Consider the following 14,007-nt stretch of genomic DNA (forward strand, 5'->3'; position numbering starts at 1 on the left):
CGTCTGGGGTTCGTCATTCGGCAGGATTGCGTGGTCTGGGAGCGAAGTACTGGTCACTACAAGTTGTGGACATGGGAATGGGTGCCAAATCAGGTCGGGAGACAGAGCAGGTAGTAGGGATGCCAAGATTTGCAATTTCTTGCCACACAACTGCTTGAATAACGTAAATAGTGGGAGCCGCTTGGTCAAAGGTACCGTCAGGGGGTTGTGGATAAAGGGGGGTTGGACTCGCCGCTTCAATCTCACAGCGAACGATACGTGTGACATTCTCTTGAAATGGTCGTGTGGTGGTAAGAGCGGAGCAAGAGGACATGGCAAGGGTGTTTAGGAGCTGGGAAAAGTGTGGGAGGACGCGGCGGCTTTTGGCTACCTCGAAGCAGCGGCATTCTTTGACGATGACATCGACGGTAGAAACGCTGTTATAGATGAGCAAATTGAAGGTGTCATCTGCGGTGCCTTTTAGGGTGTGGCCCACCTTGTCAACCTCGGTCATGTGCTTGTCGACTTTCCGGCAAAGCGTGAGCACTTCCTGTATGTAGGAGACATACAATTCGGTCGATGACTGGACACGAGTGGCAAGCTCTTTTCGAGCAGCCTGTTGGTGACCTGACGGGTTGCCACTTAGGTCGCGAAGCTGCTCTTTGAAAATGTCCCAGCTGGAAAGGTCGATCTCATGGGTGCGAAGCCAGACGCGGTGTCCTGTCCAGATAAAAAAATCCCATTGGCAAGCATGATGGTAGGGTCCCAGTGGTGGCTTTGGCTAACACGCTCATACATGCAGAGCCAGTCATCGACGTCAACATCATTTTGGGCAGAGAATGTCCCAGGATCACGGAGACTAGGAACCATAACGTACGTTGTGGTTGGCGCCGCAGGTGTAGGTGGCGACGGGGTGGTTCGATTGGAAGTCATGACTGAGAAGACGACGGTGCGGCCGCTTCAACTCCGTGGCGAGGACGGGGAATAATCCACTTCCACCACAATGTTACGCAAAGGACGAGTCAGTAAGATGTGCAACTATTTACAGGTTATATTTACAACAGCGGCTGCAGCGCTGACCAGTTAGATTCCCAACGCGAGTCCAGTTCGTTCTTCCTTCTCTTTTCTCGAGTGATCATGCCCACGTGCCTCGTTCAAACAATCAAATACCACACGTGTGTAGCAATATAGACATTCCACACCTCTTAGTATTGCCATGATTCGCCCCAGTGTTGAAGATATTTCACCTCACTAATAACGCTGCTCATGTTAGCATGCATACAAGCACATTTGCTAAGCAGCTCGCTTTGTACTGTATATACTTGTGCATAAGCCACACCTTTTTTTGTCAAATTTTCTCAGGTGTGGGTTATACATGAATCAGGCCTATAGCTACACATTTACATACTGTAGTGCCATTGTGACTACTGCATCAAATAATTTAAGAGCTGTGACAGATATCAACATTTCATTTCACTATTTATCGCCGCTTTCAAGCTAATCACTCTCAGACGAGCTCAGCTCATCAGCGCACTCCCAAAGCTGGTCGTCCTATGTGCCATCCAAGGCGCTTGGTTTCCCCATTATTCAGAAGCTCTTTGCGATGGTGCCCACTGACATGGAATGCCACGCAACCAGAATCTAACTGCACACTTGCTGAAGAGATGCTAGCTTCAGCTGCACTGTCAAAGATGCTTCGTGGTTGCCCGCGACCATCCACTCGGCATAGCACCGTCAAAATACCGTTTTGAATGACCGGTTTACGCAAATATCAAGTGGTTGTAGCACACCTGTCAAGCCACGAGGAATCATGACCAAAACCATTCGGCAGTCGGCCAGCCAAGCCTTCACTCGGTCTGTCAGGTCAACGTGCAACGATAATGATAATGGCAAGCGGTGAGCTGTAAAAACTCACTGGCACCATTTTGTAGCTCTTTGGGGGGGGGGGACTGTCACAAAGTGCATGCCCATGTCCATCTCAACATGGTCGCCATTGCTGACGCAGCCACAGCGCCGCTTACACGGTGGTAAGGAGGCAAGCTCCCTGTTGTTCCTGAGCTCGCCGGACCGTGACGAGGGGCGAGGAAACCTCAGCGACCAGGGAGAGTGGTTTGGAAGACGGAGCAGCATGGTCGTGCACGGAGAGACAGTTTAAGATGTGGTCAGCAGGCTGAAACCCCCCAGGCCGAAGTCTTCGCCAATAGATCGACAAACGGTGCAAGTCCATCAAGATCTTCAGCAGCGAAGTACCAGCAGCCCGACACTCTTCAGATCAGGATCTCAGTGAGCACGCCACAGATAAGCCTCGTGTTCCAACCTGCTCTCAGAACTTCCCGCCGGACTCTTTCTTTTTTAATTGCATTCCATCTTTAATTATTAATCACATGTTCATTTTTGTATGTTCTGTTAGTGTAGTGGTGCTGCATTTATTGCCGGGTGTATTTTTCATTTGTGTCGCATATCTTTTGCTTATTTCGCGCGTGTTAGAAATTCCCATGTGGTGGGCTTTGCGTCACGCGTCACTTCAGAGTGTGTGTTGTGTGTGACCTGCATGCCTTCCGCGAAGCTTGGCATCAGCTGCTTTCAGTTTGTTTATTCTGTTTTTTCATCATGTCTCTGGCCTGATTTTATTTTATTAGTATTAAATTGAGCGTGTGTTTTTACGCCGCCTCCAGTCTCATGCCTCTGGTCCACAGTCCACCTTTGGTCGCAGTCATGCCTCTGGTCCACCGGTATGAGCCATGGTATGTGCTGACGTGTCTCACAGGTGCTCCTCGATTTTTCGGCAAAAGGCTCGGTAATTCACCCCAGCTCGTGCAAGGTCTCACACAACGGCATCCATGAAGTTACAAGGACCGTGTGGATACCAAAATTTGAGGTGCGAAACCATTTTTCTCCGATTTAGGAGGATTTTTTTTCTACGAGCACAGTGTCGCTGCGAGCTAAGCCTGAAGAAAGCAGGGCCTAGCGGCCGTGCTTAGGCGTGCTCTGGCGGGGCCATCGACCTTGCCGGGGACCTAGAGGCGAAGTGATTCAAGAAAATGGCGTCGGCTATGCGTGTGGAAGTGGAGGGTGAAGAAATAATGCCGGAGGAAGTTTCCGAGAAGTTTGGCTGGCGTGTCGCCGGGGAGAAGAAGACTCAAGAGCAAGAGAGCAAGCTAAGTCTAACGCCGGTCAACGGGGGGCCGGCGGCTGCCGGGCATCGTCGCCCGCAGCGGAAAAATTTCAAGAGCAAGCTACTCAAGGCAGCGAGGATGCCTGTGTTGCCGAGGCAAGATATCAAGATCGTCATGCATCCCAGGGGAGGTCTGAACATTGGGGAAGTATCTAGATTTGAGATCAGCTGAGCCATCGTCGCAGCTGCGAATGTGAGTGGCGAGGAGGTGACGCAAGATGTTCTTTGCCCGAACAAACAGCAAAACATAGTCGTTATCAGTACGCCTAAACGAGAGAACGCAGACTGCTACTCGGCAGTCAGAAGCCTCACTATCAACGGCACGGCACACGAAGTCAGCGCCTACGAGACCGGCCCCCACGGCATCGTTAAGGGCGTCATCAGGGGTGTCCCGATGACGGACACTATTCAAGAAATCAACGACTACATCGTTCAAGAGTATAATCCCACTGCTATGCAAGCCAACCGCATCGGCAAGACGACGACTGTGGTCATCACATTCGACGGCGACAAGGTCCCGAACTACATCAGATACGGCAACCTGTTGGTCGAGTGTTCGCTGTATCGCAAGCAGATCGATATGTGCTACCGGTGTGGTCGCCTCGGTCACCGGATGGACGTTTGTCCTAAACCCGAAGACAAGATATGCCGTGGTTGCGGCATGAAGAATCCTGAAGAAAGCCACGTCTGCAGTAACCCCAAGTGCAGCCTTTGCGGGGGCAACCACCTCACCACGGACAAGGAGTGTACAGCGAGATTCAAGACGCCGTACGTCGTTCGTAAACGCGTTGGGAACGTCAGCAACGAGAACAGGTGCAGCAGCAGTGGCAGCAGCCGAGGGGGCCAGCGTGGCAGCAGACAGCGTGGCAGGCACCGAGCAGGCGTCGCAGCCGCTCCCAGACAAGGCGAGGGAGAAGCACGAGCGATACCAGCTCACCATCGGCAGCTGGGGCTCGCAGGCGAGAATCTCGTTAGAGGTCCAAGTCGAAGACCTGGCGGAGCAACGGCGCCGAGAAACAGGTGGGCTTGGCAGTGGGGTCTCCCATCGCTCTTGACAATAGCAATTTCCCTCCCCTCCCCTCCTCCCGCCCTTCCAAAGACAACGAGTGTAGACACTGTTTGGAACTCAAGGAGATGATAGAGAGGCAGAACAATCAAATCAAGAGCCAAAACAATCAAATAAAAGCAATGATGGAGCGTATCGAGACGCTCAGTAGAACAAAGAACAGTGATAATGACGTCAGTGCAGTTAAAAGGAAAGTACCCAAGAGAGACACCACCAGCGCTGCTCCAGCGGTGACGAAGCTGATCCCGTCACCGACGCAGATCACATCACCGGCGATGACGCAGTCAGTGACGCAAACTCCACAGACAGAAACGGCAGTGGTTGCCATGGAGGAAGAGAAGGCCGAGGCTGCCGTTCCTCCGACAATGGAGTCAGTCATGAGCATGCTTACGCAAATCTCCAGCCAAGTTTCCCAAATGTTTGCGCAAGTGAACAGTCTAACAGTAAGAATGGATAATGTGGAGGCCAAATGCAGCCAACTCTCCGTTAAAGTCATGACGATGGATGCGAAAAATAAGCATCTAACCGTTGCCAAGATGAAATCATCACGGCTTAATCTACAGGTCAGGCCGCGAAAAGTTGGTTCCGTGCGCAAATCTACCGCTCAAAAAGTAGAAAATGACGAAGACTAAAGGAAAGCAAAAAGAGACTGCGACGTTATTTCAATGGAACTGTAGGGGTATTCGAAACAAGACAGGGGAGTTACAACTATTCGTTGATAAATTGGACGAAAAACCGGATGTCATGGCGTTACAAGAGACCAACGGCCGGGCCAAGCTCGCGGGATACATTACGTATACGGACCCTAGCGAAAAGGGTACTGCGATCTTGGTCCGCAGCAACGTGGCGGCCACACAGCACGTGACCGCTCAGCGAGGCTGCAAACATACGCTCATCGAAATTCACAGCAGAAGAGTGGGGGGGGACAAGAACTTTTTCGTCCTGAATGCTTATTGCCGACCGTCCAGCAGGGTCATTGACTTTGAAGGCACCATATTCGACTGCATTAAAGAAGCAAGAACAAGACCGATTTTAGTGCTAGGAGATTTCAACGCTGCCCACACGATGTGGGGTTATAAATATTCGTCCAAAAGAGGAAACCAATTGGTTAAAGCTATAGAGGATCACGACATGGAGGTGGTTAACGAACCGGGCGTACCGACCAGGACAGGCACTAGCACGGTCAGAGACACCACTCCTGATCTGACGCTAGTTCGAGGGAACCTCGATGTAACTTGGCGTAACACGGGGGAAAATCTTGGCTCGGATCACGATATAATTTGTGTAACCCTCGGGGGTACTGACATCAAGGCGAAACTGGGTCAAGCCAACATTACAGACTGGGACCGGTTACGTAGAAGCGCAGACAGTGAAGGCGAGGACGAAAACCAAGACACCAAGACGTATGAGGCGTGGGCCAAAAAGCAACGCGAATTTGTAAAGAAATTTACGAAGAAGATTACTACGACCACACAAATTCCCTTCGTAGACAGCAGGCTTAGTCACATGTGGGCGGCCAGGCACGGTCTTACTCGAAGGTGGAAGAGGCAAAGACATAACAAGAAGCTTCGCAGACGTATACACGTGCTCAACAAGCAAGTGACCGAGTATGCGGAACAACTATGCAGGGAAAACTGGATGAAGATGTTGTGGCACCTCATAGATCCATTAAAAAGCAAGAGCGCATGCGCTCGAGACCTCACAAGAACGATCAACAGTTACGACGGGGATGGGGAGAAGCTCATTCGTGAACTCACAAGTAAATACCTCAAGACCGAGAAGAGCGGTAACCCGACTCACGAGTATGAAGGCGATAGCAACGTCGAGATGGACGAAGCCTTCACCGAACTGGAGCTGGTTGCAGCCATCGATGAAAGTAATCAAGGCAGCGCACCGGGAATTGACGGCGTTACATACAAGATGCTAAAAAGTATGCGTGACAAAAGCCGAGCTGAACTGCTAAACCTCGTCAACGCGTCCTGGGAGAAGGGTTCGTTACCAAAAGAATGGAAAGAAGCGGAGGTGCATTTCATTCCCAAGCCAGGGAAACCACCCCACGTCGACAATCTACGCCCCATCTCCCTCACGTCGTGTGTAGGGAAGGTGGTCGAGCGTATGGTGTTCAAGAGACTACAGAGACATTTGGACGTCGCTGATCAGATGCCACCGACCATGTATGGATTCCGGAGGCACCTGAGTACGTAAGACGTCTTGGTGCAAATACACGAGCTGGTTATCAAGCAAGCGAAGACCCCTACGCCACGAGCTATCCTGGCGCTCGATCTCAAGGGGGCCTTTGATAACGTCACACACGAAAGTATTCTCCGTAACCTGCACCAAACGGGATGTGGAAAGCGAATATTCAAATATGTGCAGGATTTCTTAAGCAATAGAATGGCAACGATCAAAATTGGAGAGGAGAAGTCGAAACCGATAGCCCTGGGAGACAGAGGCACCCCGCAAGGATCGGTTCTTTCGCCGCTTCTCTTCAACCTGGCACTCCTCCCTCTCCCAACTTTGCTTCAAGACATAGAGGGCATAGATCATGCTCTCTATGCAGACGATATCACTGTGTGGACGTCGAGGGCAGGGTCGGAGAGTTGGATGGAGGAGACCCTTCAGAGAGTGGCAAAGACCGTGCACGAGTTCGCTAAATCGTGCGGCCTCAGTTGCTCGCCACAGAAGTCAGAGTTACTCGTCATCAAGCCAAGAAGAAAGAAAGGAGACCAAGAGAACGTACGCATCACCATCGACGGGACGACCATAACACCAACCACGCAAGCACGTATCCTGGGTGTCATCTTCCAGAACAATGGCAAGGCGGGGGCGTCGATCGACAAAATCAAAGTTTCAACGGAACAAATTTCGAACATGATCAGAAGAGTCACAAACAGACAACGGGGATTGAAGGAGGACGACATACTGACGCTCGTCCAGGCCTTCTTGACGTCGCGCATCATTCACGTGGCGCCTTACCTCAAGTTACTGAAAAAAGACAGGGACCAGTTGAACGTCACTATACGAAAGACAACCAAGATGGCGCTGGGCATTCCGAAGCATTCTTCGACCAACAAGCTTCTCGGCATGGCCAAGCACAACGTCGTCGAAGAGTTAATAGAAGCTCATCTGTCTAATCAAAGAGTTCGACTCAGTCAGACGTCGGCGGGACGTCGCGTTCTTGCCAAGTTGGGCTGGCAAGAGGCAGAGCGGAAGGAAACGGGGCCGTTACCCAGGTTCTGGGCGCATAAAATCCACAGTAAGCCACTGCCTAGAAACATGAGGTTGGGTCGTAACGACGGCTGCAGAGTGGCTCGTATAGCGGCCTTGATGGAGACTTTGGGTCAAATAGTAGAAGAGGAAGAGGGGGTCACTCTCTTCACAGTCGCTTCGTTACCCAAGTTTTCATCGAAAGCAACGCTGGCAGTTACGACGCGGGATGTGCTCGTAACCTGCGCCTCCATCAAGACGTCTTTTCCAGAGGTGGCAGAAGAGGCCGCGATAGCACTAGTACTCGCGCAACCCAAGGTGGGAAGAATTGTCACCGACTCGCAAAAGGCATATAACTACAGAAAGGGGTGGGTGTCTCTTGCGGCACTAGATATTCTCAAAAGTAAATGCGACGTACCTGAAAGGAAAGTTGAGTTAATATGGACACCGGCTCACTCTGGGCTGGAGGGCAACGAACTTGCCCACCAGTTCACCCGAGAGATGGAACACCGGGTTGAGGAAGGTGAGCCACAGTCCATATTTAGTTACAGAGACATTACGAACCATTATAAGACGGAGAGGCGCCGTTACCCCGATCCTCACAAATCGCTTAGCAGAGAACAGCAAGCGATCTACAGGCAAATACAGGCAGGATCCTTCCCGCACCCTTACCTTCAAAACAAGATGTACCTGGAAAGGTATGAGGGGGATTGTAACTTCTGCAAAACTCAGTTAGGCACGCTCCAACACGTCATTGGAGTATGCGATTTCATTAAGGCGATCCCCCCACCTCTTACCTTCCCCGCTACCCTACCCCATCCCTCATCCACCCTTACCGAGCGATGGGAGACCTTGCTAACCAGCACCGCCCTGGAAGACCAGCTCGTCCTGATCTCCAGGGGCCAGGCGGCTAGGGAAGCATATGGGTCCCGTGAAGAGGGAACCACTTCCATCGACGGCGTCTAAGAAGATGTCGAGCTCAGCTCAGTAAAGTTGTTTCTCTCTCTCTCTCTCCACAGTCGATCAGGCATGGAGCTTATCGCTGGTCAGCAGTAGAACCCTATGTAAATGCACGTGGGGTGGGTTTGTTGTCGCCCCATCCCCTCTGGTTCGGAGAGTGCATATCCATTACCCCTAATGTTTGACAGGGACTAGGTGCGTTTTTAGTGCGCTTTCTTTTTTTTTTTTTCAACTTTGGCGTTTGAAAGTGGGGGTGCGGGCTATACAAGAGGAAGACTTACGCATGAGTATAAACGGTATACATGACACGACAATTTATAATTTCGAGAAACTCAATGTTACCCAAATTTCTGTTGAATTTTTATTTAAAGGTGCCCATTGATGATGCATCAGACAGAGGAGTATTACGAAAAAATATAAAAGAATTTGCACTGCTAATACATGGCAAGTGTCATCTAACAAACTGTTTTACTTGACAAATTTTCCAGCAACAAGTTTTGAAGTTATACTTCATTAAATCGAGCTTACCTTTAGGCAATGAATGTCTTTTGCAGCCCCGTAGATATTTTTCTAACAGGGCATCACAGTGATAAAGACATTCTTTCAGAAGTGTCTACTTAAAACCGTAACACAAAAATCAGTTTTATATGTTTAGATTTTTACAGATGAACAAACGTCCTGTTTACCTTTAGCTGGATCTTTTTCTGAAGTTCTTCTGTCGCAGCCAGTTGTGCCGCATTGACGGCAGTGAGACGTTGCTCCCTCTCTCTGTAGAAATAAAGGCCAGATGAAAGAAAACATTTCCACCAATAGTCATGTAGCCACATATGAAAAAAGAAAAATAACTCAATGAATAATGGGAAGAGCAAAACACGCATTAGTAGTTGAATGTGATCCAAGGAAATGTTTCAGCCATCAGTACAATGCAAGTTTTTCTAACAACAGATGGTTAGGGGCTGCATTATTGGTTGTTGCTATTAGAGTTTGCTAAGTGGCCTAAGCATAGGGAGCAGGCATGACAGAAGTCCACGAGGCACATATAATGGGAGAAATGGTGAACAAAAGCAATGCCCAAACTGATCCGAACTTGGTCCTCACATGCATTACCGGCGCTTTACAGGTCAATGCCATTCTCAACTGCCACTTTACCATCATAAAACAGAACAGCTGACTCGCTACTATCTTCCAGCAGCCACCTCGCGTAGTAGAAAAAACAAAACATTTAGGTATTTGTTCGTCAGAGCGAGAATAGAGAAGCACGATGTTCCCACGGGTTGTCAACTGTGTGGAGAGCCTCACTGCAAGGTTTGTCGTCACATAACAGACACAGGTGAAGCATTCAATTAAGTCTTTGTACATGAAATTAATAATAATCTTGATAATAACAATAATAATAATCTAATAACAATCTTACCTCCAGTAACATTGTGTACAAAATTCTACAAGAGGTGTGTAGGAAGGAATATACAGGGCAAACAGACTGACTTTTGCTTGCAGTTCAACAACCACTGTGTGCATGGGAAAAGTCTCCCATATTTACCTTTCTTCAGGCATGTTCGATTGCCTGGTCACTCTTTTAACGTGTGAGCATCGTGCTCTTGCAATTTCGTTTCCAACACACCTATGCACGCGAGCAGAGAGAATATTTTTTCATCCATAAATTTGGAATGTACACTAAGCAATTAATGAGAATCTGGGGTGGCTGACGTGCCTACAGCATATTCAGTGAAAGAGAGGAAGGCGGATACATGTTCTCTACTCGAAAATTGAGGCACTGGCTGCTGCTTGCCGTTTCTTCCATGTGCACCTCAGGGGGTGAGGGTAAATTTAACAAATCCGCAGTTTCCTTCACCATGCTACTCAAGTCGGCATTCTGAGTTATTTATTTATTGCCCCTGCTAGGAATCCACGCGAGATGACATGATGTCTAGTTGTCCAGTAAACATTGTGGGGATGCGCAAGTCTCGCGCGTTCCCTGATACCTTGTTTTCCTGCATAGCCCCTGTCTCCATGCGGCATCGCCGCGTGGGCCGCGGCGGTCGGAGTGGTACAAGCGCGGTGCGAGAGATGGCGCGAGTGTCGCGCCGCTGCGGGGTTACTCGGGCGCCGGGAGACAAGGCGCTCCTTTTGGGTTCGGGAAGCAAGCGAGACGGACGTGCCGTGCTGCGCGTGCGCCGACCCACGCTTCTGCGAGACCGTCTCGCGTGGCCGCCTTGGAATGCGCCACCATTCGCGTGACAGTACGCGCGAACGACCAGGCGTTGGGATCCAGCATGGGGTGAACATATTCGCTCGCTATGCGGTCGCGGTAAGTCGGACTTCTAGATTTGTCGCGCGCCCATCGGCATGTTTTGTGGATAGCAACTCGGCTAGCAGGCATTGATCTATGAAAGGTGCAATAAATGCACTTGTGATTGTTTGCACTACTGTGTTGTCGTTCCTTTGTCCCAAGAGCACGGGTGTGAGAGACCCCACAACATTCAAAAACAGAACTTACATGGAGGCTCCCTAACTTCGTTTCCTAAAACTGTAATCCCAAAGACTTCCTCGCTTCCGAACCACCCTATACCCTCTCTTATTTTTTCGTTCTCCTGCACCTTAGCTGTACCATAAAGATAACTGGAACAGGTTGTGCCTTTGTATATGTGTATTGTGACATATGTTCCTTTCCACAAGTTGCTGCCTCTCTGTCTCCCTTCCGGGTTCCTTCTCTATTGTGCCTCCCCCTCTCCACTGGCCAATTCAACTTGCCCTCTCTCCTGCTAAAATAGTGACATAAGCACTGGCCCAGCGCAGCGACTATTTTCTCCCTGCCAGCCTCATTACAATGGCAGCCTAGGTACCACTACTCCCCACCCCTCTCTCTCTTCTCCGATTTATGACTTTTCTATCCCACCGTCCTCCATGCTTTACAAGCATGGAAACCTGCCTTCCTCTTGCCCTACTTCGTTGCTGATAAGGCTGCTGTAAAGCTGCCAAAGTGCCTAGAAAAAGTCAATCACTGTCACCACTGTTCCTTTTCAGTTTGATGCATCTCTTGTAAAAGAATAGCCAAGCACTCTTTCTGCTGTCAATATCAGTGACAAAGTGACACATTTTCGTAAACCCTGGAAAAGACCTGTCCCCTGATTGAAACCGTTGAAGTTAAATAGTTGTTCTGTTTACCTTGTAGCATCACTCAAGTCCTCTCTCTGCGCGCGCGCACGCACACACACACACACACACACGCACACACACGCACGCACGCACGCACGCACACACGCACACGCACACACACACACACACACACACACACACACACTACAATAGACAATGGTCTGCTCCGGACCACCGCGCGAACTCCTGAAAAACACTTTGAAATGTGGTGAACATGGTTTAAATCAGGAATCCGGGACCTCAAAGAGCTGTGACATAATGCCCAACACATTTTTATCGCATTTACCGCTAAAGCTCCACTGAATTTGAAAAAGTTTATAGGGTACTTAATATTTAAATAATGATTATAAATGCTGTATATTACAGAAAGAAAAGAGTTAATTGCATAAATAAGTTGTGTGCGTCGTGCTAGTGAGGACTCGCGCCATGCTGAAGCTCGGATAAAAAAGACGCCGGGTGCTGAGCATAGAAGAAAAATTACACATTGTCCATGCTGTCGAACATGACATGAAGAAGTCGGCGCTGGCACATGACAGGGATCTGCTGTTGACTACGGTGTGTGGCATTTGGAATGCGAAGAAGTTACTCGGCAGTGCTGCTGCGACCGCGAAGAGATGTCGGCTACGAGGTTCGACTTTTCGCCATCGTTGCCTCTGTTGTTGCCGAAGTGTCGACCAGCGACAGTGATGAGAACAACACGGAAAGCGACAGCACGGGCGATTCAAGTCCGACAGTGGCAGAAGCTGCGCATTACATCAGCCTCATGAATGCAATCGTTGCAACGAGAACAGGGGCGCGATAACGTAACTATTCCAAACGAAAAGTATTCCAAACGCCGGCACCTGGCAATAAAAAAGGCGCCCTGGGACTTCTGCAGCACTACTGCGCGCGTGCACGGAGAATACGTAACAATCTGCCATGCGAGTGTTTGCCGAGAAGAGGGGGCCAGCTGAAAAGCTGGCACGCAGCTTCAGTAAGTTTGAGGCCGCTGTCATCGTGCTAGGCCGCTGCGGCATCAAACGAAAATAACACTTTTGTCAAATACTGCATGTTCTTTCCCCCTTTCATCACACTCTGAGTACCGTTTTCGACAGGTACATGGGCGATCGCATGCTATTTCGCTTAAACAGTACTACCGTTTAGTACGTACTTTTTCCAAGCTCCGGCCAACTACGGTTTAACAATGTTTCACTGAACTTTATTGGTAATCAATGCCAATGTGACTGAGGGCCCATTTTTCTAACGAAACGTTGAGTAGCTGTTTGTGTTCAACACATCATAGATAAAGGATTAGTGTACAATGTAGACAAAGAACACAAGAATTCACATTTAAAAATGCCGAAAGCAAATCATGTGCCAGAATCGAACAGTAAGTGGTTAATATTACAAACACAGAAATGATCGCAAGTTGGTTGTTTCTTTAGCTTTTTGGTAAAATACCTTATTGCTACACTGCGCACCTGGGTTGGATAACAATACACAATTGGTGTTTTTTTTTTTTTTTTGCTGTATAAGAGTTTGTCTGACACAGTGAAAGCATTTTTTGGCAAAATGATTGAAAGCAGTGCATCCTCACCGCTGCCAGACGGCCACACGTATCAGAACAACATGCCATGTTCTTAAGTAAGTTTATTGCACCATTCTTATTTGTGCTACAGAGCCAATAAAAATCAAGTGGACTAAGAAAGAGCAGACGATACAATCACTCAATGGTGCAATAGATCTGGCTATCGAGCAGCAGTGAGGATGCGCTGATTGCCGTCATTTGCCATTATCAGATATAAGTGGCAAAAAGATTTTCTCCATGTCAAGGAAACTACCACAGAACTACACTTGAAAGGTGCATGAGCAAGCTATCAGTGTCACTATTTGAAAAGGAGATGCGATTCCTCGGTTTATCATTGTAACCATTGCAGTATATGTTTTGACCATTTCGTGGACACATGTACAGTTCATCGACATACACCACTGAATTTTTTTTTTTTTTTTTTGCCTTGTCATTTGTTTCCACTCATATGGTATATATTTATCGATGGTGCAAAAATAAAATCTGGAATTGAATGTAGCGCTGTCTCTGTGTATCTGTTTCTTTCTATGTCCTCGTTCAGTCACGGTTACACACACTATCATGGATGATTAATCGTTATTCGAACAAAAAATTTATTGATCATCCCTAATCATCAACTTGCACTTTTATTGCTTGCAGGGGGCTATGATTCATCTGGTTCGAGTTCTGAATCGACCAGCGCTGACTCGAACGACGAAGAAGCTTCGGAAGCTAGCGTATTTAAACAAGCTTCCAACATCATGTTTCGGCCACCAGCCAAGAGACCGAATGTCGCACATTTTGTCGATGTTATTCGCCAGTATACGAATGAAGAGGTAACAACAGCTCCTTGTTGGAAGTTTGCATTTTAACAGCTTTTACTTTTGTTCATAAAATGCAATTCCAAAGGCACTTCAG

At 48.7% G+C, this 14,007-nt stretch overlaps 1 protein-coding gene across 6 annotated transcripts in view; it reads right to left on the reverse strand.

Annotated features, from left to right (window-relative positions):
- ssp3 (SCAPER domain-containing protein short spindle 3) overlaps positions 1–14,007 on the reverse strand; it is a 281,587-nt gene that overhangs the window by 192,997 nt on the left and 74,583 nt on the right. For all 6 annotated transcript variants that reach the window (XM_075680651.1, XM_075680649.1, XM_075680648.1 and 3 more), the window contains one exon: positions 9,074–9,155. In XM_075680651.1, the coding sequence (XP_075536766.1) occupies positions 9,074–9,155 (82 nt within the window). The remainder of the gene's footprint in view (positions 1–9,073; positions 9,156–14,007) is intronic.

Source organism: Dermacentor variabilis, chromosome 2 (genome assembly GCF_050947875.1).
Source record: "Dermacentor variabilis isolate Ectoservices chromosome 2, ASM5094787v1, whole genome shotgun sequence".
NCBI lineage: Eukaryota > Metazoa > Arthropoda > Arachnida > Ixodida > Ixodidae > Dermacentor > Dermacentor variabilis.